Below are 21,733 nucleotides of genomic sequence, written 5' to 3' on the forward strand. Positions count from 1 at the left end.
TCTTTGTTTAGGAGCCTCACGCTTTTGCTTCAGAGTTCTGAATGTAAACTCTATCAAGGTCCAGGTATTTTCAGCCTCTTTTAAATGCTGAGCAAAGAGATGACTGAACTGCATTATATGGAATAATAATGGTTAAAGGCTTTCTGCTCTGGGTTCCTAGCTGGAAAAGTCTGGAAACTTTATAGTGAATAAATTTGTAGGAGCAACACTTGAATCTAACTGTGGCCAGTTGTGTGTCTGCCTCTGAAAATGCCTTCTGCTTATTCAGGTGCAGCTCATTTTTCTTCTTGAGCTATACTTAGATTCCTGAGCAAAACTTAAATGGACATTTCTCCAAGAATGTTCTTTTTGTGATAGAAATGGGGAAGGATAATAACAACAACAAAAAAACCCAATTTTTTTTTGTTCTTTAAGTATGTAAACTAACTTAAGCAAGGAGTTCTATAATAGAACCTATAATATTGTGACAGAAGATATTTCCTTGGATGATTTTAAGAAAACAAAAGCAGGAAATACATCTCAACTGTCAATGTCTTATTAAATGTCAGTGCCAGAGTCTAGAAGAGAATTAGGGACCTTTGAATACCTCATTTAAATCCAACCAGAGCTGCTTTGTTTGAGGAGGGGAAAGAAGATTTTTGTAATACTAAATTTATTTATCTTTCAAACTGCAGCCCAGTATTTACAAATCAATATTTGATGTATGGATCAATATTTATTTGGGGAAGTAATGAAGTACAGAAACTCCCGTATGAACAGTTCACCAGCTATTTTCTGAGAGATACTAAAGGATAAATGTGTAAATACCTATGAACTCAATTCTTAACAAAAAACCAAGAAATTTTACTTTTAAATAATTTCTACTTAAGTTATTAAAACTTAACAATTTTGAATAAAAACTAGTAATTATTGTCAAATAATTGAAAAAAGAGAATATAGTTAATATAGTTTTACCTGAGGAGAACTCGTAGTCAGGTAAAGTATTAAGAAATTATAAGCTCAAATATATAGTAATAAATTTGAAAGGTGGAGAGGGGCAGAGGGAGAGGGAAAGAGAGAATCTTAAGCAGACTTCACGCCCAGTGCAGAGCCCAACTGACACAGGGCTGGATCTCATGACCCTGAGATCGTAACTTGAGCCAAATCAAGAGTCAGATGCTTAACTGACTGAGCCACCTAGACACCCCTAAATCTGAAACTCTTAAGTGAATTTTTTTTTTTTAAGATTTTATTTATTTGACAGAGCACAGGCAGGGGAGCAGCAGACAGGAGAGGGAGAAGCAGGCCTCCTGCCAAGCAAGGAGCCCAGTGTGGGGCCCGATCCCAGGACCCTGGGATCCTGACCTGCGCCGAAGGCAGATGCTTAACCGACTGAGCCACCCAGGCTCCCTGAGTGAATTATTTTTTACAAAACTAAACCAAAGAACAAAAATTGGAAGGGGCCAAAAATGTATAGAAAAATCAGAATAACTACCAGAAGTAAAGCGCCTGGGTCTCATGTTATGTAAATTTGTCCGAGAAAAACATTCATTTATTGAGCACAATTGATTTGGTGCCAAGTAGTGTGCTAGGCTTTCAATGATTCACTCTGGTTCTCTTATCTTGGGAGAGATTTTTACTGAACAAAATAGTAAAAGAAGAGGACACATATTCAAAGGAAAAAATATTCTTGAAAGGTAACCTAGTATAGTTACAGTGGCATGGTTGGGAATGTTTGGTCAGTGGCTTTACCAGTTAAATCCATGGAATGTGGCCCCACAATGTCCTGAAGTTTTATTCTAGATTCTCTGGAGTTTGTGATAATTGATGAGTTTCTAAGATTCAAATGACTTTCCATGTTTATCTGCTTTTGTGTTTGTAGGTAGAGTTAAAAATGTATGTATAATTAAGACAAAGTGTGGTTAGTTTATCAATGACAGTACTCCTTGTCATTTACCTACTTGTGAATTTCAAACCACTTTCTACATTTCTATTTATTTTTAGATCTTTTTGTGTACATGGGAAACATTGGGAAGCCTTTTTACTTGCTCAAGGTCACAGAGAGCTGGAACCTGGTCTTGTTCCTCTGAACCTTAGTTTTTTCCAACCTACCAGGCTGCAAGCCCACTAATTACCCATGCAAAGAAATTATGCATGTGTTTTCATTGAAGTTGGGTTGGGGAAAATGTTTTTTTTTTTTTTTAAAGATTTTATTTATTTGAGAGAGAGAGAGAATGAGAGATAGAAAGCAGGAGACGGAAGAGGGTCAGAGGGAGAAGCAGACTCCCTGCCGAGCAGGGAGCCCGATGTGGGACTTGATCCCGGGACTCCAGGACCATGACCCGAGCCGAAGGCAGTCGCTCAACCAACTGAGCCACCCAGGAGCCCGGGGAAAATGTTTAAGTAGAAAATAAAAAGGGGCGCCTGGATGCCTCAGTCGGTTAAGTGTCTGCCTTCAGCTCAGGTCATGATCCCTGCGGCAGGGAGCAGGGAGCCTGCTTCTCCCTCTTCTTCTCCTTCTGCCCCTGCCCCACTCATGCTGTCCCCCTCTCTCTCACAAATGAATAAATAAAATCTTTAACCAAAAAAAAAAAAATCAGAAAAATGGGAGATTGTGTTCTTTAGAAAATGTGAAGTGCCAGACTTTTCAAATAACTAACTCCGAGTCTTAAACTAATAATTATACCATAAAGTCATATTTTAATAGTGAAGAAGAAAAATGCACTCAGCTGTATGGGATGATGGTGTCAAAAAGAGACCTAACCTGGACTTTGACACTTTTTCAAGAGCATGTTTCTTACTGTGGGGTCCATGGACCGCCTGTGTCACGGTCAGCTGGAGAGCTCGGCACCGCTGCTGTTCCTTCATCCCTGCACTCACTGTGCAGCGTTGGCAGCTCCGCAGGAAATCCTGACCCCTAGGAGGTTGTGTGCAGCTGCCCTGAGGCGAGTGCCCAAGCTTGGTGGGCCCTCTGGGCCCTTGGAAAAACAGGAGAAGATGGTGACCCAGATGGCTGCTTTGTATGCTCTCTCCCTTCCTCCCCAGCCCCCTCATCATTGGAGGTACCCTCTGGGAGCAGTTCCTCCTGCTCGCTGCTACCACCTGTGCAGACCAAGGGTTCCTAGGTGGGAACATTTAGGCACATTACCGAACGTCTCCCAGCATCACTGTCTGCAGCTATAAAATGGGCATCACGTTAGTACCCACCTCATAAAGTTGTTAGGAGATCATTAGCTAACGTGCTTAGAACAGTGCCTGGCATCTAATAAACACTAAGTAAATGATAGCTGCTGTTGTACACATATTTTTAAAAAGGCTGAGGCTTTTTGAAACATTTCTTCTGCTGACTAGTGAACTGTCAAGTTTTATTTAGTTCTTTGCCTAAAGAAGTTACTGAATTGCCTGCTCCCTTTTTTGCACCTACCGTACTTTGAATATACAACTGTGGCAACATCTAGGACACTTGATGTGCACTCGTTTTCCATGTTCGTCCCCCCACAACCCAAGGGTAGGAACCAGGCCTTATTCACGTGGCATAGTATACAGCACAGAGCACAGAAGCTACCCAGTGGCAGGCAAAATCAAGTGTCTGGTTCTATTAACTACCGTTAAATGAACATGTTCCGTGGCTCAGAATATTTCTCAGCCTTAACTCTGGGTGCTTAAATAGGGTATATCTGTGCTGGATCACCAGAAGACAGTGTTTGAAAATATCATTTGATAATCAGATTGATTTACATTATCAAATAAAATTGGATTACATAATTTAGCTCTTAGGATGTTCTAGTAGAATATGTTTATGTTTTCATTTGCATATTATACATATTTCCTATGACAGTCGAAACTTAATTGGAATTTGAATAATCAAAATTCAGTACATATTTATGTAATACACAGTTACTTATTTTAATCTCTCACTTGGTCTGCATATCTGGAATATGTCTGGGATATTGGCAGGCAACATATTTTAAATTATTTAAATAGCTAAACCTTACGTCATCATATTCCCCAAGCTGGAAGCTCTGTGATGTGAAGTACTGATCTTGCTGGCATATTCTCCTTTTGCAAAGGACTAACACCAGTAGAGTATATACAATTTCAAGATCAGATGTTTGATGAATGAATTTGAGCTGATTCTCAAAGAACAAATATTTATTGAATATTGACCAGGTGCAAGATTCTTAAACCTTAGATTATCTAGTCCAAAGATGACTTTTGTACAGATTCTGACTTCAAGAACTTACAGGCTAGAAGGGAAGGTAAGTATGTAAAAATACTTACTTTATTCTGTCCCTTTACGGAAATTTTGAGAAAGTGCTAGGGGAACTTAGGGGAGATGATTATGGGAGTTGATTATATATATAAAATCAAGGTGAATTGGGCCAGGGAGGCAAGTAACCAGTAGTCGGCCAAAAGTCCTAAGCATGTTGCTCAGTGATTGTAACACTCACTTTTCCTGAGAGCAGAGCTGACACTGTGCTGTTTTGTCCTAGGTACTCTCCTTTCTCTTCATTGGTCTGATGTCCATGATGATTCCCCTATGTAGGGTCTTTGGGGCCCTCATTGCTGTCTGTCTCATCATGGGTCTCTTCGATGGATGCTTCATTTCCATTATGGCCCCCATTGCCTTTGAGTTAGTTGGCCCCCAGGATGTTTCTCAAGCAATTGGATTTCTACTTGGATTCATGTCTATACCCATGACTGTCGGCCCACCTATTGCAGGTAAATATAATGAGTCTCCGGTAATTTACTATATGGAAAATATATTATGATTTTTTGGTCAGTCTTTTGCTTTTGTGTGTGCCTTACTGATAACATTTTTAATAAGACCAGCCTTGGATGACATGTTGAAAAAGTTTGCTGAGGAGTCCCTCTTATCCTTATTGATACATAACACACTCTATAAAATGTTTAATTGTAAGCTTTTGGGCTTTAAGCTTTCACAGTTGCTATATTTCATTTAGTATGTGTTTTGGAGAAATGGAAACATGGCTGCTTTTTAAAAAGAGATGAAGATTCTGAAAGATTTCTAAATATGCTTTGTGTAAGAGATCATATTCCCCGCCCAGGAATAATTAATGGAAAATACCATTTACTGGAAACAACTCAAATGTCCATCAGTGGATGAATGGATAAATAGAATGTGGTTTAGCTATACAATGGGATATTAGCCATAAAAAGGCAGGAAGTACCGTACCAATACATGCCACCAGGTGGATGAACCTTGAGAACATTATGCTAAGTGAAAGAAGCCAGATACAGAAGGTCACATACTGTAAGATTTTATTTATATGAAATATCCGGAATAGGTAAGTCCATAGATGCAAAGAGCAGATTGGTGGTTTCGAGGGGCTGGAAGGAGGGGGATTGGGGAGTAACTAACTGCTTAATGGGTATGGCATTTCCTTCTGGTGTGATTAAAATATTTTGGGACTAGATAGAGGTGGTGGTTGTACAATATTGTGAACATGGTAAAGGCCACAGAAATGGTTAATTTTATGTTGTATGAATTTCATCTTTAGATATCTTCTGAGTAGTATAAAGGTGCCTCATGTTCAATATTACTTGGGTGCCAATGTGAATTATTAGGTTGTGATTCAATAAAACTAGGATAAAATTCTAATGTCATCTGAGTCTGGCATGTGAGGGGCTCAGTGAAAGTTCATTCTCATGTCCAGAACCAACACATCTAGCAACTTTGCCAACTGGGAACCTAGTCATGAACAAGCATGCAGTCACTGAAGGTCACAGTCTCCCTGTGGGAGAACCCTCCAGCCCTTCCCCTGTACCCCAGGTAATACACTACTTACACTATTTTTACACCTTATGAGCTTAGATTTTTAGGGTTTCCACGTCTACAGCAGATTATAAGCAGTACTTTGGTAGGACTGGTGTTTGCAACTAGAAATAACTGAGAATAGACCAATAACAAGGGAGGTAACCGGAAACTTCTGAAGTTAGGCAGAACAACACGCCGCAGCTGGCCTCAGAAAGCTCTTGGCTTGCCAGGAGGTTCTGAGGGATCACAGGATTATAGTCAGACATGATAATTAGTGTTCAGAAGGAGGAAGGGTTTAGTTATATACAGAATATTCTGATTCAGAAGATAAGAAAGTTGTATCTATATATTGTATATTTTAGATTTCTGTCTAGAATAAATGTACACCTTTTTAATGTGTCAGTACTTAATTGGACAAATTCTCAGCTGTTTATTGCAAAAAGTCTGATACTCAATTCAATGTGTTCCCTGAACATTTCAGATAGGTGAGGTTTTATAGTAAGAGTACAAAAGTTTAAAAACACTAAGATAACTTTTAAAATCTGGGTTTTGTGGGGTGCCTGGCTGGCTCAGTTGGTAGAGCCTGTGACTCTTGATCTTAGGGTTGGGAGTTCGAGCCCCACATTGGGTGTAGAGATTACTTAAGAAATAAAATCTTAAAAAAATATCTGGATTTTGTTAGAGAAATTAGAAACAGGGAATATTCTGAATAACAGTTTTAAGAAGCAGAGCCCAAGGATCTGTCAGAGTGCCAAACATTTTACTCCCATATGCTGACAAGTATATTTAACAAACTTTTTCATCTTAAGTCACAGATTTATAATTTTTCATGATTTTGAATTCCAAATTTTAAATAGTTTCATGTTATTTCATAAACAAATAGGCCCAAGAAGGTTTGAAATGTAGACACTGTGAGGTATGTGTGTAGGAGAGAAGTTTCACCTTCCCCTGAAATAAGGACCATTATACCCTGGGTCAGAATACCCCAAAGCCCTTTGAATGGTTTTGAAAAAGCCAAAGCTTGGTTACAAATATTTTTTCCATGTAATATCTTGGTACGCAAACCCATAGGCCTAGTCTGTGATAAGATTAAAGATCTAAGATCTTTTCCTTTCTCATATCAGAAAAGGTTTATACTTCAGACCCATTTCCTAAGAAATGTGTGACTGATCTGAGACCTCTAAGAGCCACCCTTCTTCTCTCTTGTTGACAGTTTTTTCCCTTCCCAGGGTTACTTCGTGACAAGCTGGGCTCCTATGACGTGGCATTCTACCTCGCTGGAATCCCTCCCCTTATTGGAAGTGCTGTCCTTTGTTTTATCCCCTGGATCCACAGTAAGAAGCAAAGAGAGATTGATAAAACCACTGGAGGAGAAAAGATGGAGAAAATGTTGGAGAATCAGAACTCTCTGCTGTCAAGCTCACCTGGAATCTTTAAGAAAGAATCTGACTCTGTTATTTAACGTCTTACATACCTCCACCAGACTGAACTTGCTTTCAGAAGTTTAAGCAAGTTTTCCTTTTATATAAATTGCAGATTTCTTATTTTTTTAATCTCATCCTAAGAATAGCACAATAATTGGGAACTAGAACCCTTATTACTACAAGAACCATTTTCTGCCACTGAATAGCTAGCTGTCTGGTATTTCCATGAGTGTGGGGGCAGAGAGTCTGGTATATGAAAACTTATGTCGGAAAGTCAAATATTGTGAGCATTGATGCTATCTCAGTAAAAAGCAACTCTGGAAACTGTGAATGCTAATAAGCTTGTACAAATATTTAAAAATACCTCAAGCTATAATGAAAGGGTTGCAATTTGGTTAGGACTGGAATTGTGTTTGTTGTCTCACATGATGTTTTTAATTCTGGTATCTCTGTTTTAATTTCTTCTGCTGTTTGGAAACTTTTTATAAGATTCAAGTCTGGATTCTAGATAATGTCAGATCTACCGAAACCTCAAGTCTGTGTTAAAGCTCTTGCCTGCTCTTAACTAAGATCTGAGGTTAAGTTCTTCTGCCTTGCTCCGGTGTCCGGGGGGCTTCTGGGAGAGATGGCAGCGCTGTGTCGGGATTCAGAGCGCGGCGCGGAAGGGATCATGGCCATAAGGGCAGAGCAGTTCAGGAGGCGGGCATTTCTCCCACTTCCATTTGCTTCCTTTCGGTTTGCCGTGTGTTGATTACTCAAGTAGCCAGAAACCCCCAGATTTCTGAACTTGTTTAAAGTGTAACAATAAAGTGAAATAGAGTGAATCAAAGAGATTCTGGCCATCTTAACGTAGAGTTTTTCTGACTTCGAGATTTGTAACGTAGAGTTTTTCTGACTTCGAGATTTGTTAGCACTAGGACTTGACATTTCCACAGAGTCTTACTGAACATGTTACCAAGTTGCAGTTTCAGGTACAAATAGGGAAAAAAAAAATCTTTGTATTCATGTGGAAAATATTTCTGATAGAAACAATTGCTCCAGTTGGTTTATAAAATTAATGGGTCTTGAAAGGTTAAAAGCACTTATAAAGAGAAACAACTTCTGTATTCCAAAACTTACTGGCAAAAATTTGCACTCTTCGGTATTTATCCTAGCCCGCTCCCCATTAACATTCCCAGTATTTTTTTCTCTTTGTGCAAAGACACTTGTATGAAAGCTATTAAAGTTTTAAAGACCTAAAATTAAAACCAAAGTCATGCCATGACCTATACTCATCTACAAAAAATAGGAACACTTTCCTCATCCTGAAATTATACTTTAGTACGCTTCTTATTTATGTCTTTGAAAGTTAATAATATGCAAAGTATATTTAAATCCTAAGTATAAATGCATGTTAGAGCTTCCTCAAATGTAGCTTGCTCACCTGGGAAGAATGCTATCTTTTTCTAAAGCACCTCCAGGATCCATCTGTTTCAAACTTCTCTGGAAGGACAGAAACTTAATCTCTTATCTCCCTACTTTTCCTTTCAGCTTCTGTTCTTTGTCTTTAGCTGAGGATGTAGAAACCTGAAGAGGATATGGATTTGTAGTTGTTGATGGGGGAGGAGGCGGGCCACAAGGGGGTTGGAGGGAAGTGAAGTGGTTAATTAAACAGCGAGAAAACCCAAAAGTTCAAAGTAGGAATGCTAAATGTGGAATTTATTTTTAATAGGATTTTAAGTTATTTTTGATTGTGAAGATATTCAGCAGTTCACTATGACATACACATGGCTGTAACTTTCAGTACTTCTATATTTCATATTTAGGAAACTTGGGTAATTTTTTTGGAGGGTTATATTGCTTAAAAAACAACTATATTTTGACCATATACTGCCCTTTCATATTCTTATTTAAACTTCTAGAAAATGACTTAGAGGGGCACCTGGGTGGCTCAGTCTGTTAAGTTATCAACTTTTGATTTCAGCTTAGGTCATGATCTCAGGTCGTGAGTTCAAGCCCCGCATCAGGCTCCGTTCTGGGCGTGGAGTCTGCTTGAGATTCTTTCTCTCCCACTCCCTCTCCCCACGTACACATGCTCTCTCTCTAAAAAAAAACAATAACAAAAAACTTAGAAATGATACTATATTATTGGGTTCTGGATTTATCCATGCCTAGCTATATAAAACATTATTTCCTCATTATTATCAGTGCTTTTGAGATCAGCAAAGACATACAAGTAAGACCAATCATCAAACCTACCATTATAAATTTTTTTTTATAGCTTTAGCACAGACTCCTAAGACTTGTCCCTGCTCCTGCCAATTTTACAGAAACAATTCTAAAAGAGAAAATTTACTCTGTAAAGACTTCCAAAATGTTTTCCCTTTCAAAATTTGGCTGATTTTAGAAAGGAAAAAAAAAAGTAATAATCTGAAACTCAAAAGACTTGATCTTGCTTGGTTAGGTTCCATAATAAAAGAGCAAAGTGGGGTGCCTGGGTGGCTCAGTTGGTTAAGCTTCAGACTCTTGATCTCAGCTCAGGTGTTGATCTCAGGGTTGTGAGTAGGAGTGTGGAGCCTACTTAAAACAAACAAAAACAAAAAAACAAAGTAGCTGAAGTATTTATAGTAAAACTTAGATCTCAATATTATATTCATGTACAAGATTACACATATGCAGTTTTCAGTCTGATGGAATGAATTAAACAGGTCCTATGATACTGAAAAAGCTCCACTATAATAGACTGTTATGGCGAGTTCTTTGCTGTTATAATATAAAGTTATAAAGTATAAAAGATGCTAAATTCTATAAAATGTATATTTCATAACATGTTTGGTACAAAAAGTTCTAGAAGTCTGAAGTTCTAAAAGTTCTACAAACTTAGAAAATGAAAAATACTAATATTCATAAGGATTTAGACCAAGAAACATTACCCTAATCTTTCAAAGTAAATCCTTTCTAATTTCTGAGCAGTGTTACTATTGCAGTAAAGTGACCTGGTGGGCCTGAATTTTTTTGTTCAATCCAGACACTTGAGAGGAAAAGAGTAGAGTCAGAACTCTGCTTTCTATCTCATCATCCTAATTCTGATAAAACTCAGCAAATTCTCACATTCAAAAGGTTCTAGCATTTGAGGCCGACAATATATAAGAAGGGGAGCAATTATTCCCCTTTACAGAGACTCTGAACAGATACTATTGTAACAGATACCCATGGATCTTCCAGAAACATTTTAGTTAAATTGTATTGCAGTAGATACGCTTGGTATCCATCCATTCCAGCAACAACAAACCACCCAGATTGATACTTTATTCAAAATTTATAAATTTCTTTGATCACAGTTGCAATCCTTAGTCTACAGTCCTACTAAGAGATTGGTAATGTCCACTTGAGATTGCACAGTGCTTGCGTTAAGCTTCAGATTCTATTCATGAACAGAAGCAGGACCTCATTTGTACTCCCTGATCTACAGTATCTGTTTATACATGTTTGCAGAAGATCCCATGGGCTCTGCCCAAGTATGGAGCAAACCTTAACTCTGTTAGCTTCAACTTTCTGCACTTTTAAAGTAAATGGATACTTAGTTGTAAAGTAAACACAGCTTTGTTCTTCCTGCTCCTAATTCTAATCCTTTTAACTGCACTGAAGAATATTTTAATTTGTACCTTTGTTATTTATAAAGCACTTTATGTCGATCAGGGGCAGGCCAGTCCAGCGTGGGTGGCACTGAGTGGGGGCTTCCGGCAGTGCACTTTCCCACTCTTTCTTAGGCCTCTTTGCTTGCTCTTCCTGGTCTCTTTCTCTGTATCATTCTTTCCTCTTTACTTGCCCCTATCCTCCAAAAACCTGCTGAGGAGTCCATTAACATCCTTGCCTAGTTCCACTGGCTGCTTAGCTGCCCTACTTACTGGTGGTCCCTGTGGCTTCAGAGAATGGAAGCCCAGGCTATGTCACATAACCTGGTGAACAGCTTGCTCTCAGCCTTGAACTTAGAGTTCTATTGGTCTACACTGAAAACACTCTTTAATTATGCGATTAAAATCTGGGAAGGAAGTAATATGTTTCATATAACTGGTGTATTTTGTGCTAATATGTTAAACTTTATTTAAATGTTTAAGGTAATGCTTTCAGAGAAAAGACTGTCAAATTCTTAACATGAGTATTTTCAGAGGGCATAATTTTTTACTTTGATCTTCATATTCTATTAAAATTTCGCTAAAACTTAGTCCTGAGAGCACATCATAGAGGATGCTTTGGAATGTAGTAGGCCCCTCAGATGCAGTTCCTCATGAATCTGCCTTAGGCTGCGTTATACTTTATGGTGAATGGTGTTAGAGTAAATTCCCAGAGTCTAGAGATACAAGTGGAAAGGGTAAGTTAATTAGCTCCAGTTAAAAAATATGTAAACATTTTAAGTTTTAAACTCCTTAGGGAATTTCTAACACGGAAAGCTTCATTGTTGCTGGCATAAACATTAAGGAACAATTTTTCCATTAGGCTGAAAATTGTTGCTTTTCCCAATGTGTGAAAAGGAGAAGGAAGTGAAATGTTCTTATTTTACATTTATATTCTTTAACTGAAAGACAAGTAGTATCTTGGCTAATAGAAAAAGTATCATCATCGTAGTTAATTAACTCTTAAAACCACAAAATTTTTACCTTGTGACTAAAACAGAAGAACAAGTTTACCATTTGTGATGGTGATGTGGGTTAATGTGGAATACAAACACAGCAGAGAAGGAAGTCTTGCTACTCTACTGACAATCATTAATTCTGCTCGTTTTACACTCACTGATTTTTGTTGATACTTAGGTGTAAAGGAAATAAAAAGACCATCTGGAGCTGAGTTTGAGAATGGTTCGTGGGGCAAAGAATAACAAGGTGGAAAGCAACAAGAGACAGCTCATGGGCTCACTATAATTTTATAGCCACAGCCCTTTTTATCAGTTTATTTGTTGGCAGACATTAATGCTTTGTTTTATAAATACCCTATAGAGTGATAGGTTACAGTCTCAAAAATAGAGGGCCAAATGCCCATAGCAAATGTGAAACCCACATACAACTTAAACAACCACAGTTACTGAACTTACATAAATGTGGACTTAATCAGATGACTTTAGATGACTCCTTCTGAGACAATAAAGACCCATGAAACAATTCATTGCCACATCTTTGAATCACTCAAAACCTTGAAACTTGGGATCTAGTTTACTTAGCTTGCCCTTTTTAAAATTATCAATTTTTCAATAATGAACATTAATCATCTTGACCTCTATACATTCAAGGAAATCTCCCACGGTACTATTTTCTTGACATATAATATAGGAGGCTACCTCATTTACAAAACAGCAGATTTCAGTTTTTTGTTAGTGTGTTAGACACTGGGAATGAAATAAACCTTTCTAAGTACTTGATCATGACAGTCCACCTACCTCAGCTTTCAGTGTCCAACTAAAAGCCCAGCTTAATCAATTCTTGCTTAATCAGAAGGGAGCTAGCAGTGACTCTGAGATTAAAAGGCAAGGGAGTGCAAGGAGCAAAGGGGCCAAAATATCAGTAAAATTTCTTAAGTGCTTTGTTCTGATAAGAAGATATAAGAGGAACAAAAAAGGAGTATTAACTAATGTGCCCTGTGGATAATCTGAAGCAGGAAAACTGAAGAAATTTACAATCTATATATAATAATGGACACTTACTAAAATGTTTCACCAGTGGCTTTTCAAACTATACTGGCAGCTTGACGATGAAGTCTTGTTTTCTTTGGCAGGAAAATGGATAATCACTGACAACAGATTATATGCTTGTGCCTTAACCTTACAGCTTACGTGTTAAACTCCTGCAAGAGGCACCCCTTTCCTAGAGGAACAGGGACTGTGGCAAGGAACTTTTGTCTCCCTGGAATTTTAAAAAATGCTGTTGTTGAGTATGGCAGTAGGTGTAGGAGCTAACCCGCAAGTTCCCAATCTAATGAAAGATGTTTCTGGCCTTTCAGTATTTTGGAGTTGAATGTCACTAACCATGTGTGTGGTAGGAACTATCAGTATAAAATAACTTTTGGAAATCTAATGAAATCTGTGACACTATTTTGGAACCTCTGATATATGACTTTTATTCTTTACCAAATAATACTTTTTAGTATCTGTCCATTATTAGAAGAGTCAATTTATTAAATATTTTAAATGTGGGTAAACACAGAAACATTTTCTTTTATGATCTTCCCTAAATGTAGTCTTCTATAGTATATTCTAATATACTAGAAAGTTAATGGGTCAAATTATGGGTCTACTTTGACCCATAATTCAGTCTATATTGGAATAGTATTTCAGGGACTGAGGGTTGTATGAGTGCTTTTTTTTTTTTTTTGACCCCATTGCAATGAGCAGACTATACATTTGGTGCCTTCCTTTCCTACCAAAGAAAAATTAGGTCAAAATTGGTGCTAAATTTCATGTTCTTTTCAAAATTATTTTTTCTTTTTAAATATATTTATCACAATAGGAAATGTGTAGATCCAGCAGTATTATGCATGTTGTATTTTGTATACATCTAAGGAAAAAAAACCTCACCTAAAAAGCAATTGAGTTCTGATATCTATTTACAGGCATATAATTTTCATTAACATGTAAGGCTTTAAAGTATGAAACTGATAAGAAAATGATCACCAAATGAAAACTTAGTAATGAATATACCCCCTAAAGGTAGTAACTTTAAGGAAAAAGTCCCAAACCATTAATGTTATATGTCAGTTATATCTCAATTAAAAACTAAAAATTAAAGAGTCCCTTGTCAATGTTTCTAGCACAAAGTTACCTATTCAAAGTATTTTGTAACTCTGAGGGTGTATAAAAGGTTTTATATATATTTTATTGTATATATATTTACATATGTACAAAATAGCTTTTTAATGAGCTTGTTTAAGTGGATATTTTAAGCTATTTTTCAGGCTAAAATTAAGAGTTAGGGGAGTCGTCAGTCTTAAAACTTGGATAATGAGTTACATTAGAAAAAATTCTCACCAGAAGTATCAGTGTTCATCTTTCAGATTTAACATAAACACTTAAATTAGTAAAGACTACATCTGGGTCAGTGTGAGCAAATCTCAGACCTATGATTTATTCGGGGTTCTCAGCATCATGGTTGTGGCCGACTATGACACCCACCTAAAATCCCACGTGTGTCTCTGAGTCTTAATGTCTTGTGAGTAGGATTCCGACGAAGTGAGGACAACAGGGTTTTATTTAATCCTGCTTTTATAGACTGCCTTAACTTTATGAGGATTTTATAAATATAAGTTAGGAAAATGATACAGTCTAGGAAATTAGGAAAACAATACACTTAGAATCTACTAGAGTATACTGGATTCTCTGTTAACTAATGATAACTCCTTACTACTGTTAACAGGAGTTATGTGTGGAAGGGAGAATGGGGGCTTGTTAATCAGAAGTTACTGTACAGTGAGATGAAATATCCCTTTACTAACTTCTGATGTAACTTAATTAATGTGGTTTCAGAACTGTAAGATTCCGAAGGCACTGTGCAATGCTTGATAAATTTGCATTTTGTCAGTTTGTTCTCCTTTCAGTTCATTTTAGCCTGAAAATTATAGCTACAACAAACAGAATCCTACAGTATTAAGAAAGCGTGGATATTTTAAATATCTCCTCATATAATATGACATTTTCCATGTCAACTTATTTTAATGTTTATCTGAAAAGTAACCTTAAATTATTTGCGTATTTTCAAAGTTAGAAAAACATGCTATATCTTAGACATCAAAACCAAGTAATTCCCAGTGCCCTGTATACTGCAGAGTGGCTCTGCATCTCTGCCTGCACAGGATGCCATTTTGGGCACAACAGTTGCTTAAATATAGATCACTGTGTGAAATAATTATGCTGGGTTTGATCAGTATGCAGTATTTTAGTACTTACCTTTAAAAATTGTTTTTCTCTTTTTAAAGAATGTAATTTATAACTGATTTTTTTTATAATGTGCAATTGCCTATAGATAACCAAAACCTTTTTAATGGAAAGAGCTTTGTAATCATTTGGAGAATAAAATCATTTTACTGTGGAACAATGTGGTATTCTCAGTAAATACAATAAATACAATAAAAAAATTTTAGCAAATTTCTATGAGGTTCTGTGGTTATATTTATGGAATTACCTGGGGAGATGAGGGAAAGGAAAAATTACTGAAGTGAAGGAAACCGTCTGTGTTGAATGAAAGAAAAATAAGCTGTGTGCTTTTAAGCTGCATACATGTATTCCAAATGTGCATGGGTATCATTTCTCTCCTGGGCAAGTGACAGGGATAGAAATGATCCCAAAGCACTGGAGACAGTGTCCAAAAACGATTTCTATTTGACACTCTTTTTTTTGTAGTTTGACTTACATTACTGTTTTACTTAAACTGATTAAATTTATTGCATTCAGCTGTTACTTGGGACCTTTGACTCACTGACAGTTTCAGGGGATGATCAAGAACCAGGCTGGAATTTTGGTGGATACTCACTGAGAGAAAAACTGACTCTGCAGTCAGAGGATGTTTATTACTGGATGTGCCCTAACCACAAAGCAAATCATTATTTTCATTTAACGGTGCTAAAGAGATTTTATACATTAAACTTAAGAATATGGAATTGTGGGGTGCCTGGGTGGCTCAGTTGGTTGGGCGACTGCCTTCGGCTCAGGTCATGATCCTGGAGTCCCGGGATCGAGTCCTGCATCGGGCTCCCTGCTCAGCAGGGAGTCTGCTTCTCCCTCTGACCCTCTTCCCTCTCGTGCTCTCTGTCTCTCATTCTCTCTCAAATGAATGGATAAAGTCTTTAAAAAAATATGGAATTGTGATATATCATTTATTCCAATAATTATTATTTATTTTTTTAAAAGATTTTATTTATTTGAGAGAGAGCGAGCATGAGTGGAGTGGGGCAGGGTGCAGAGGCAGAGGGAGAAGCAGACTCCCAGCTGAGCAGGAGCCTGATGTGGGGCTTGATCCCAGAACCCCAGGATCGTGACCTGAGCCGAAGGCAGATGCTTAACCAACTGAGCCACCCAGGCGCCCCAACTCCATTAATTATTTACATGCCTGCACATAGGTGCAAAAATGTGCAGGCCACTGGAGGGCTTTTGAGAGAACCAGGAGAGAATGGATATGAGAAATTGTTACTGATCCTCAGCAGGATAAAATTCACTCTCCTGGGAAAATAATTTTTATAGGAAAAAAAAATTCTACTGTATACAGGAAACCTAATTTTTCTAGAGACATAGCTCAAATAAAATAATTACAGTGTCAGACTTAGAAAGCTCTCAAATCTCCAACTAATGGATCGAAATGAGTTCTTTTTTTAAATCCTTGGTCACAAGTGTCTTCTTGAACTCTTTCAGGGATAGGAAGCTCACTCTCCCTACCCAAATAGTGGTTTCCTCCATAGCTGGGCCCTTTACTTCCATGCTCACGCCATTCAGCTTAACCACCTGTCCTTGTCGCAGGCGTCTGTGGACTTCCCTGGTCACTCTTGTACTTCTGTCAGTTACTCCAGCAAATGGCTTTTGGCCCAATGTTCAATATTCATGGGGAGCAACTTTATCTCCACTCACACTCAACAGCAACACCTGGAACCCTGTCATCTCCGGAAAGGGGTTCACCTTTGAAATCTTTAATATCGTCCCTCTCTTTTAGCCAGGACTTATGACCCCTTTATTTCCTCGTTCTCACGCCCATTTGGCCTGCTCTTGAACTCTGAGCTCTTCTTCCGGTTGACTCCATCCCTCTCAATCCCTGCTCCCTTCCAGCCTACCAGATCTCTTCCCTCTTCACTCTGTTCCCTACCCTCACTCCTGGGATCTAAAAAAATCCGAACAGCTCTCTGAATATTCAGCTCACTCATTGCCCCTACATATCCCACCCTGCAAATTAAACACTCTAGCTTCCTCCACTGGGATTGCTCTGTCATGTCCTTTAGGGCTTTGCTAAAAAGTCTTCTCTGTGAGGCCTCCCCTAACCGTTTAAGATTTAATCTCCCCTCCCTGACACTTCCCTATTCCATTCCCAAGGTCATTTTTTTCTCCTTAGCTAGCAGTTATCACTAGCAATTTATATATTTATCTTCTTTATTGTCTGGCTTTTCCATTAGACTGTAAGTTCCACAAGGGTAGGGGTTTGTTTGTTTGTTTTGTAGAAGTAAACCATAATTTCATTATCTAGTGTTTTGTTTTGTTTTTTTTTGAGAGAAGAGAGGGGGGGGGGGGGAGGAGCAGAGGGAGAGAGAGAATCTTAAGCAGGCTCTGCCCAGCGCTGAGCCTGACACAGGGGCTCGATCTCACGGCCCTGAGATCATGACCCGAGCAGCAATCAGGAGTCAGAGCGCTACTGACTGAGCCACCCAGGCGCCCCAAAGTTAGGGTTTTTGTCTGTTTTATCTCCAACGCTTAGAAAAATGCCTGGCATAGAGAAGGCGCTCAGTAATTATTTGTTGAATAAGTGGTTTCCAAACATGTCAACACTAGCATATTGACTTCCTCCATCTTGGGAACATTTCCCTAGAGAACTCAGCCAGTACAGCTGGGGTGAATTGGCCATAGCAGGATCAGGACTGGGGACAGCGTGGCTGGCATGCCTGCCCCAAGGCCAAGGAGAGGGCCCACAGAGTCAGGAGATTGATTCCATAGATGGAGCTTAAACAGAGAAGTGAATATATTGAGGTTTCCACTGTTGGAGAAGGGAGGCTAGAACAGATGCTATGGTGATGGACTGGAATTGGAAAATGTGGTATGAATATGTGTGCATGTGCACACGTGCGGGAGTTGGAGGTATATATGTGTTTGTACGTATATTTCCTAGCTTTGCCTCCAAGAGGGCCTAGAAGCAATGACATTCCAGGAGCAATAACTATACCTTCATATTCAGCCTTGTAACACAGAGACTCGGATGGTAGATACTTGGTTAGAGTGAAGTCCCTGTATTTTAAATCTAATACAATGCTAGCGTAATGGAGCTGAAGGGGACACTCATGGAAATCCTACAGTACCTTCTAATTTTATAGGAAGACAAAAGCTTGTCTTAAAATGAAGCGGGGGAGATTGGAGGGGGAGACGAACCATGAGAGACGATGGACTCTGAAAAACAAACTGAGGGTTCTAGAGGGGAGGGGGGTGGGGGGATGGGTTAGCCTGGTGATGGGTATTAAAGAGGGCATGTTCTGCGTGGAGCACTGGGTGTTATACACAAACAATGAATCATGGAACACTACATCAAAAACTAATGATGTAATGTATGGTGATTAACATAACAATAAAAAAATTTAAAGAGAAAAAAAAGCTTGTCTTAAGATATTAAACAAGAAGAAAATACCCCCCCATCCCTCACTCAGAGATAATGAATTGTCTTTATCATTATCCCTTAAGACTTATGTATGGAGATGTTTTATAAAAGTGGGGAAATACTTGGGATGGCTGGGTGGCTCAGTTGTTAAGCGTCTGCCTTCAGCTCAGGTCATGATCTCAGGGTCCTGGGATTGAGCCCCGCATTGCGCTCCCTGCTCAGAGGAGAGTCTGCTTCTCCCTCTCCCTCTGACCCTCCTCCCCACTTGTGCTCTCTCTCTCTCTCTCTCTGTCTCAAATAAATTAAAAAAAGTTTTTTTAAAAAGTGAGGAAATACTAAATATGCTATTTTGCAACATGCTTTTTTCATGTAGGACTTGTAAATATCTTCTCATGTTGTATTTATCCTGACTTTTGTTGTTGGTGATAAAATAAAAACTGCAGGCACCTGGGTGGCTCAGTCATTAAGCGTCTGCCTTCGGCTCAGGTCATGGTCCCAGGGTCCTGGGATCGAGCCCCGCATCGGGCTCCCTGCTCAGCACGGAGCCTGGTTCTCCCTCTCCCACTCCCCCTGCTTGTGTTCCCTCTCTCGTTGTGTCTCTCTCTGTCAAATAAATAAAAATCTTTTTTTAAAAAATATTTACTGATTGGTGATGGGTATTAAAGAGGGCACGTACTGAATGGAGCACTGGGTGTTATAAATAAAAATCTTTAAAAAAAACAAAAACTGCTTTAAGCAAAAGAGTGAGAAGTTCATGTATCATGTGACATCAGACATGGTAGAATCTAGGGTCAAATCAGGTCATTGTTGAGTTTGAGCCCCATATGTGGTGTGGAGTTTACTTAAAAAAAAAAAGTGAAGAACTAATGATGTAACGTATGGTGATTAACATAACAATAAAAAAATTTTTTTAAAGTGCCGCTATGACCATTTTAATATAAATTTTCTTCTATATTTCTGATAATTTTCTTAAACTGAGTTCCCAGAATGGGATTACTAAGGCTAGATGAATGAGTACTTGTTTTTTTATGCATCTGTGGTTTCTGAGGTTTTCAATCTAAATAATGGATACTAGACATGATGCAAATGTGTGCATTTTCATGTCATGATGAAAAAACTTTGGTGGATTTAATTAAGTGTTTTTGTAATTGAAATTACAGCTTCACTGATGAACCCGAGGGTAGGTGTATATAGAAGGTGTCAGGAGCGGGCTTTCTGGCAGAGGGGTGTGGCGTGGGGGTACGTGAGGTCCGGGTTAGGAGGGCAGCGGAAACCACCCTCTGGGGCGCAAGTGAGTGGAGGCTCTGATCTCTCTTCCTCTTCTTATAAGGACACTAATCCCACCATGGGGCCCTACTCTCATGACCTCATCTAAACCTAATTACCTCCCAAAGGACCTACCTCCAAATACAAGCACATGGGGGGTTACGACATCAACATAACTTTATAGGGCAGGGATACAATTCAGTCCAGAGCAGATTATTTTTGTTTCCTTATGAAATCATCAAAAAAGCCAGGAAAGAGTTGAAAACCTAACCAGGGAGCGCCAATAAACTGTTACTGAGTAATGTTTTCGAGTATATAATTAATGTTCCCTAATTGTCCAGGAACATAGTAGTATGATAAACTATTTATGGTAACTGACATTATATAAACCAGATAGAAACTAGGTGTTATGAATATGCTATTTTGGCATGCTAGGTCCATGTCCTGGACTTAACTCCTCATTCTGTGGCTTCCCAAGCCCCTTGTTTTGACTTAGCAGCTCAGCTCCTGTTCTTCACTAGGCTCTTTTATTTAATGACTCAGTTTGACTCATTCTCATGGATTTTGACTATTTCAGCTCCCTTCGCTGGGCTCCCAACAGGTCTCCCCACTCAAATAACAGATAAAAAGCATTTCTGTTTTAAGCTAATGGACAACTGAGCTGACCCTGCCCCAGCCTCCCCAACAAGAGCTGGGTTAGGTGAACATTTTCCACCGTACATAATTTCTCTTTGAAGAAACCTCAAAGTTAGATTTAAGTTCTTAGGGCCATATTTTTCACATCATTTGAGCCTTCACTGTATCAAGATTAGTACCAATGGGTGGCTTGGGGTGAGACAGGGAGCAATTTAGTCCACTTAAAATTTCCTTCAGTTCCTTACCCTCAGCCACTCTAAATAAAGCTATAATTGAAGTAAAAATGGTTTATCTTGAATAAAAGTCCCCTCTCTCCACCTTCCGACCAGATTGTTATCTTATGCCTTCTTCTATAGAAATTCTAAAGCTACCAGTGAGCATGTATGCACAGAACACACACGCACACGCACGCACGCACGCACACGCACGCACGCACACACGCACGCACGCATGCACGATCATGGGAATTTTGCCTCCATACCCACCCTTCCATTCTTACCAAGCCACTTTGGTGCAAATATAATGATCACTTCGCTAATCTGTGTAATAAAACCACTGAAGTTATTTCCCTTTCCTAGTTTCTTCCTACTCCAGTTCAACTAGCCAGTACTGCCTCCTGATGTTCTTAGTCCTCTGCTTTCATCGTGATACTTTTACTACTCAAAAACCTATCATAGCTTCCTAAAGTCAAAAGATTATGTCTTCAGTTTGGTTTTCAAAGTTCTTCACAATCTGGCCCCCAAATGCCTTTCCAGACTTACCTATTACCACTTAGTAAAAGTGGTCAACTCATTATTTTTAACTCCACTTTGGAGTTAAAGCTCCAAAGCAAACAGGAGTTCCTGTTTGCTTTTCCCTCTGCCCTTCAGCTACTCCACCTTGATTTCTCTGTGCAAATTCCCAAGCTTTTTCTGCCTCAACTTTTCACTTTGACATATTTTGAGTAATTTGTTTACCTCAGACTTTATTAAATTATTCCTTCACTGATCTAGGGTTTGCTCTCAATTCTTCCTAGATGTCTACAGTGGAACTTTTCAGTGACTCTTCATATCCTAGTTTGGGTTACAACAATCTTGTTAAAGAGTTATTAAAACACAGCTCTCTCTGCTCCCCACCCTTCTCTCTAGTGTGTTCTTCCGACTCATCTGGAAAATTCTTAACATAAGGCCCACGCAACCAGGAACCCTGCTCGCTCTCTCATCTTCTACCAACCCTCCCTTCACTCATACTGCTCCAGCCATGCCGGCCTTTTTGTTTCTCAAATACACCAAGCTCACTCCGGCTACTGGATCCTTGTACCCGCTGTTCTTTCTGGCACGCTCTTCCCGCAGGGCTGGTTCCCTCAC

General features: G+C 38.8%; 1 protein-coding gene and 1 long non-coding RNA gene across 5 annotated transcripts in view; one reads left to right on the forward strand and one right to left on the reverse strand.

Moving 5' to 3' along the window:
- SLC16A10 (solute carrier family 16 member 10) overlaps window positions 1-15,289 on the forward strand; it is a 131,671-nt gene extending 116,382 nt beyond the window's left edge. The window contains exons 5-7 of one of the 3 annotated variants that reach the window (XM_073893781.1): window positions 4,473-4,701; window positions 5,658-5,773; window positions 6,988-15,289. In XM_073893781.1, the coding sequence (XP_073749882.1) occupies window positions 4,473-4,701; window positions 5,658-5,773; window positions 6,988-7,266 (624 nt within the window). In that variant the 3' untranslated portion in view covers window positions 7,267-15,289. Of the gene's footprint in view, window positions 1-4,472; window positions 4,702-5,657; window positions 5,774-6,971 lie in introns of all 3 variants that reach the window. The other 2 variants (XM_073893782.1, XM_025864179.2) reach the window with 2 other exon arrangements.
- LOC112817179 (uncharacterized) overlaps window positions 1-21,733 on the reverse strand; it is a 120,236-nt gene that overhangs the window by 91,768 nt on the left and 6,735 nt on the right. The window lies entirely within an intron of this gene.

This window comes from Callorhinus ursinus, unplaced genomic scaffold (assembly GCF_003265705.2).
Source record: "Callorhinus ursinus isolate GAN/ISIS: 27379988/994484 unplaced genomic scaffold, GSC_fseal_2.0 scaffold6, whole genome shotgun sequence".
NCBI classification, from domain to species: domain Eukaryota; kingdom Metazoa; phylum Chordata; class Mammalia; order Carnivora; family Otariidae; genus Callorhinus; species Callorhinus ursinus.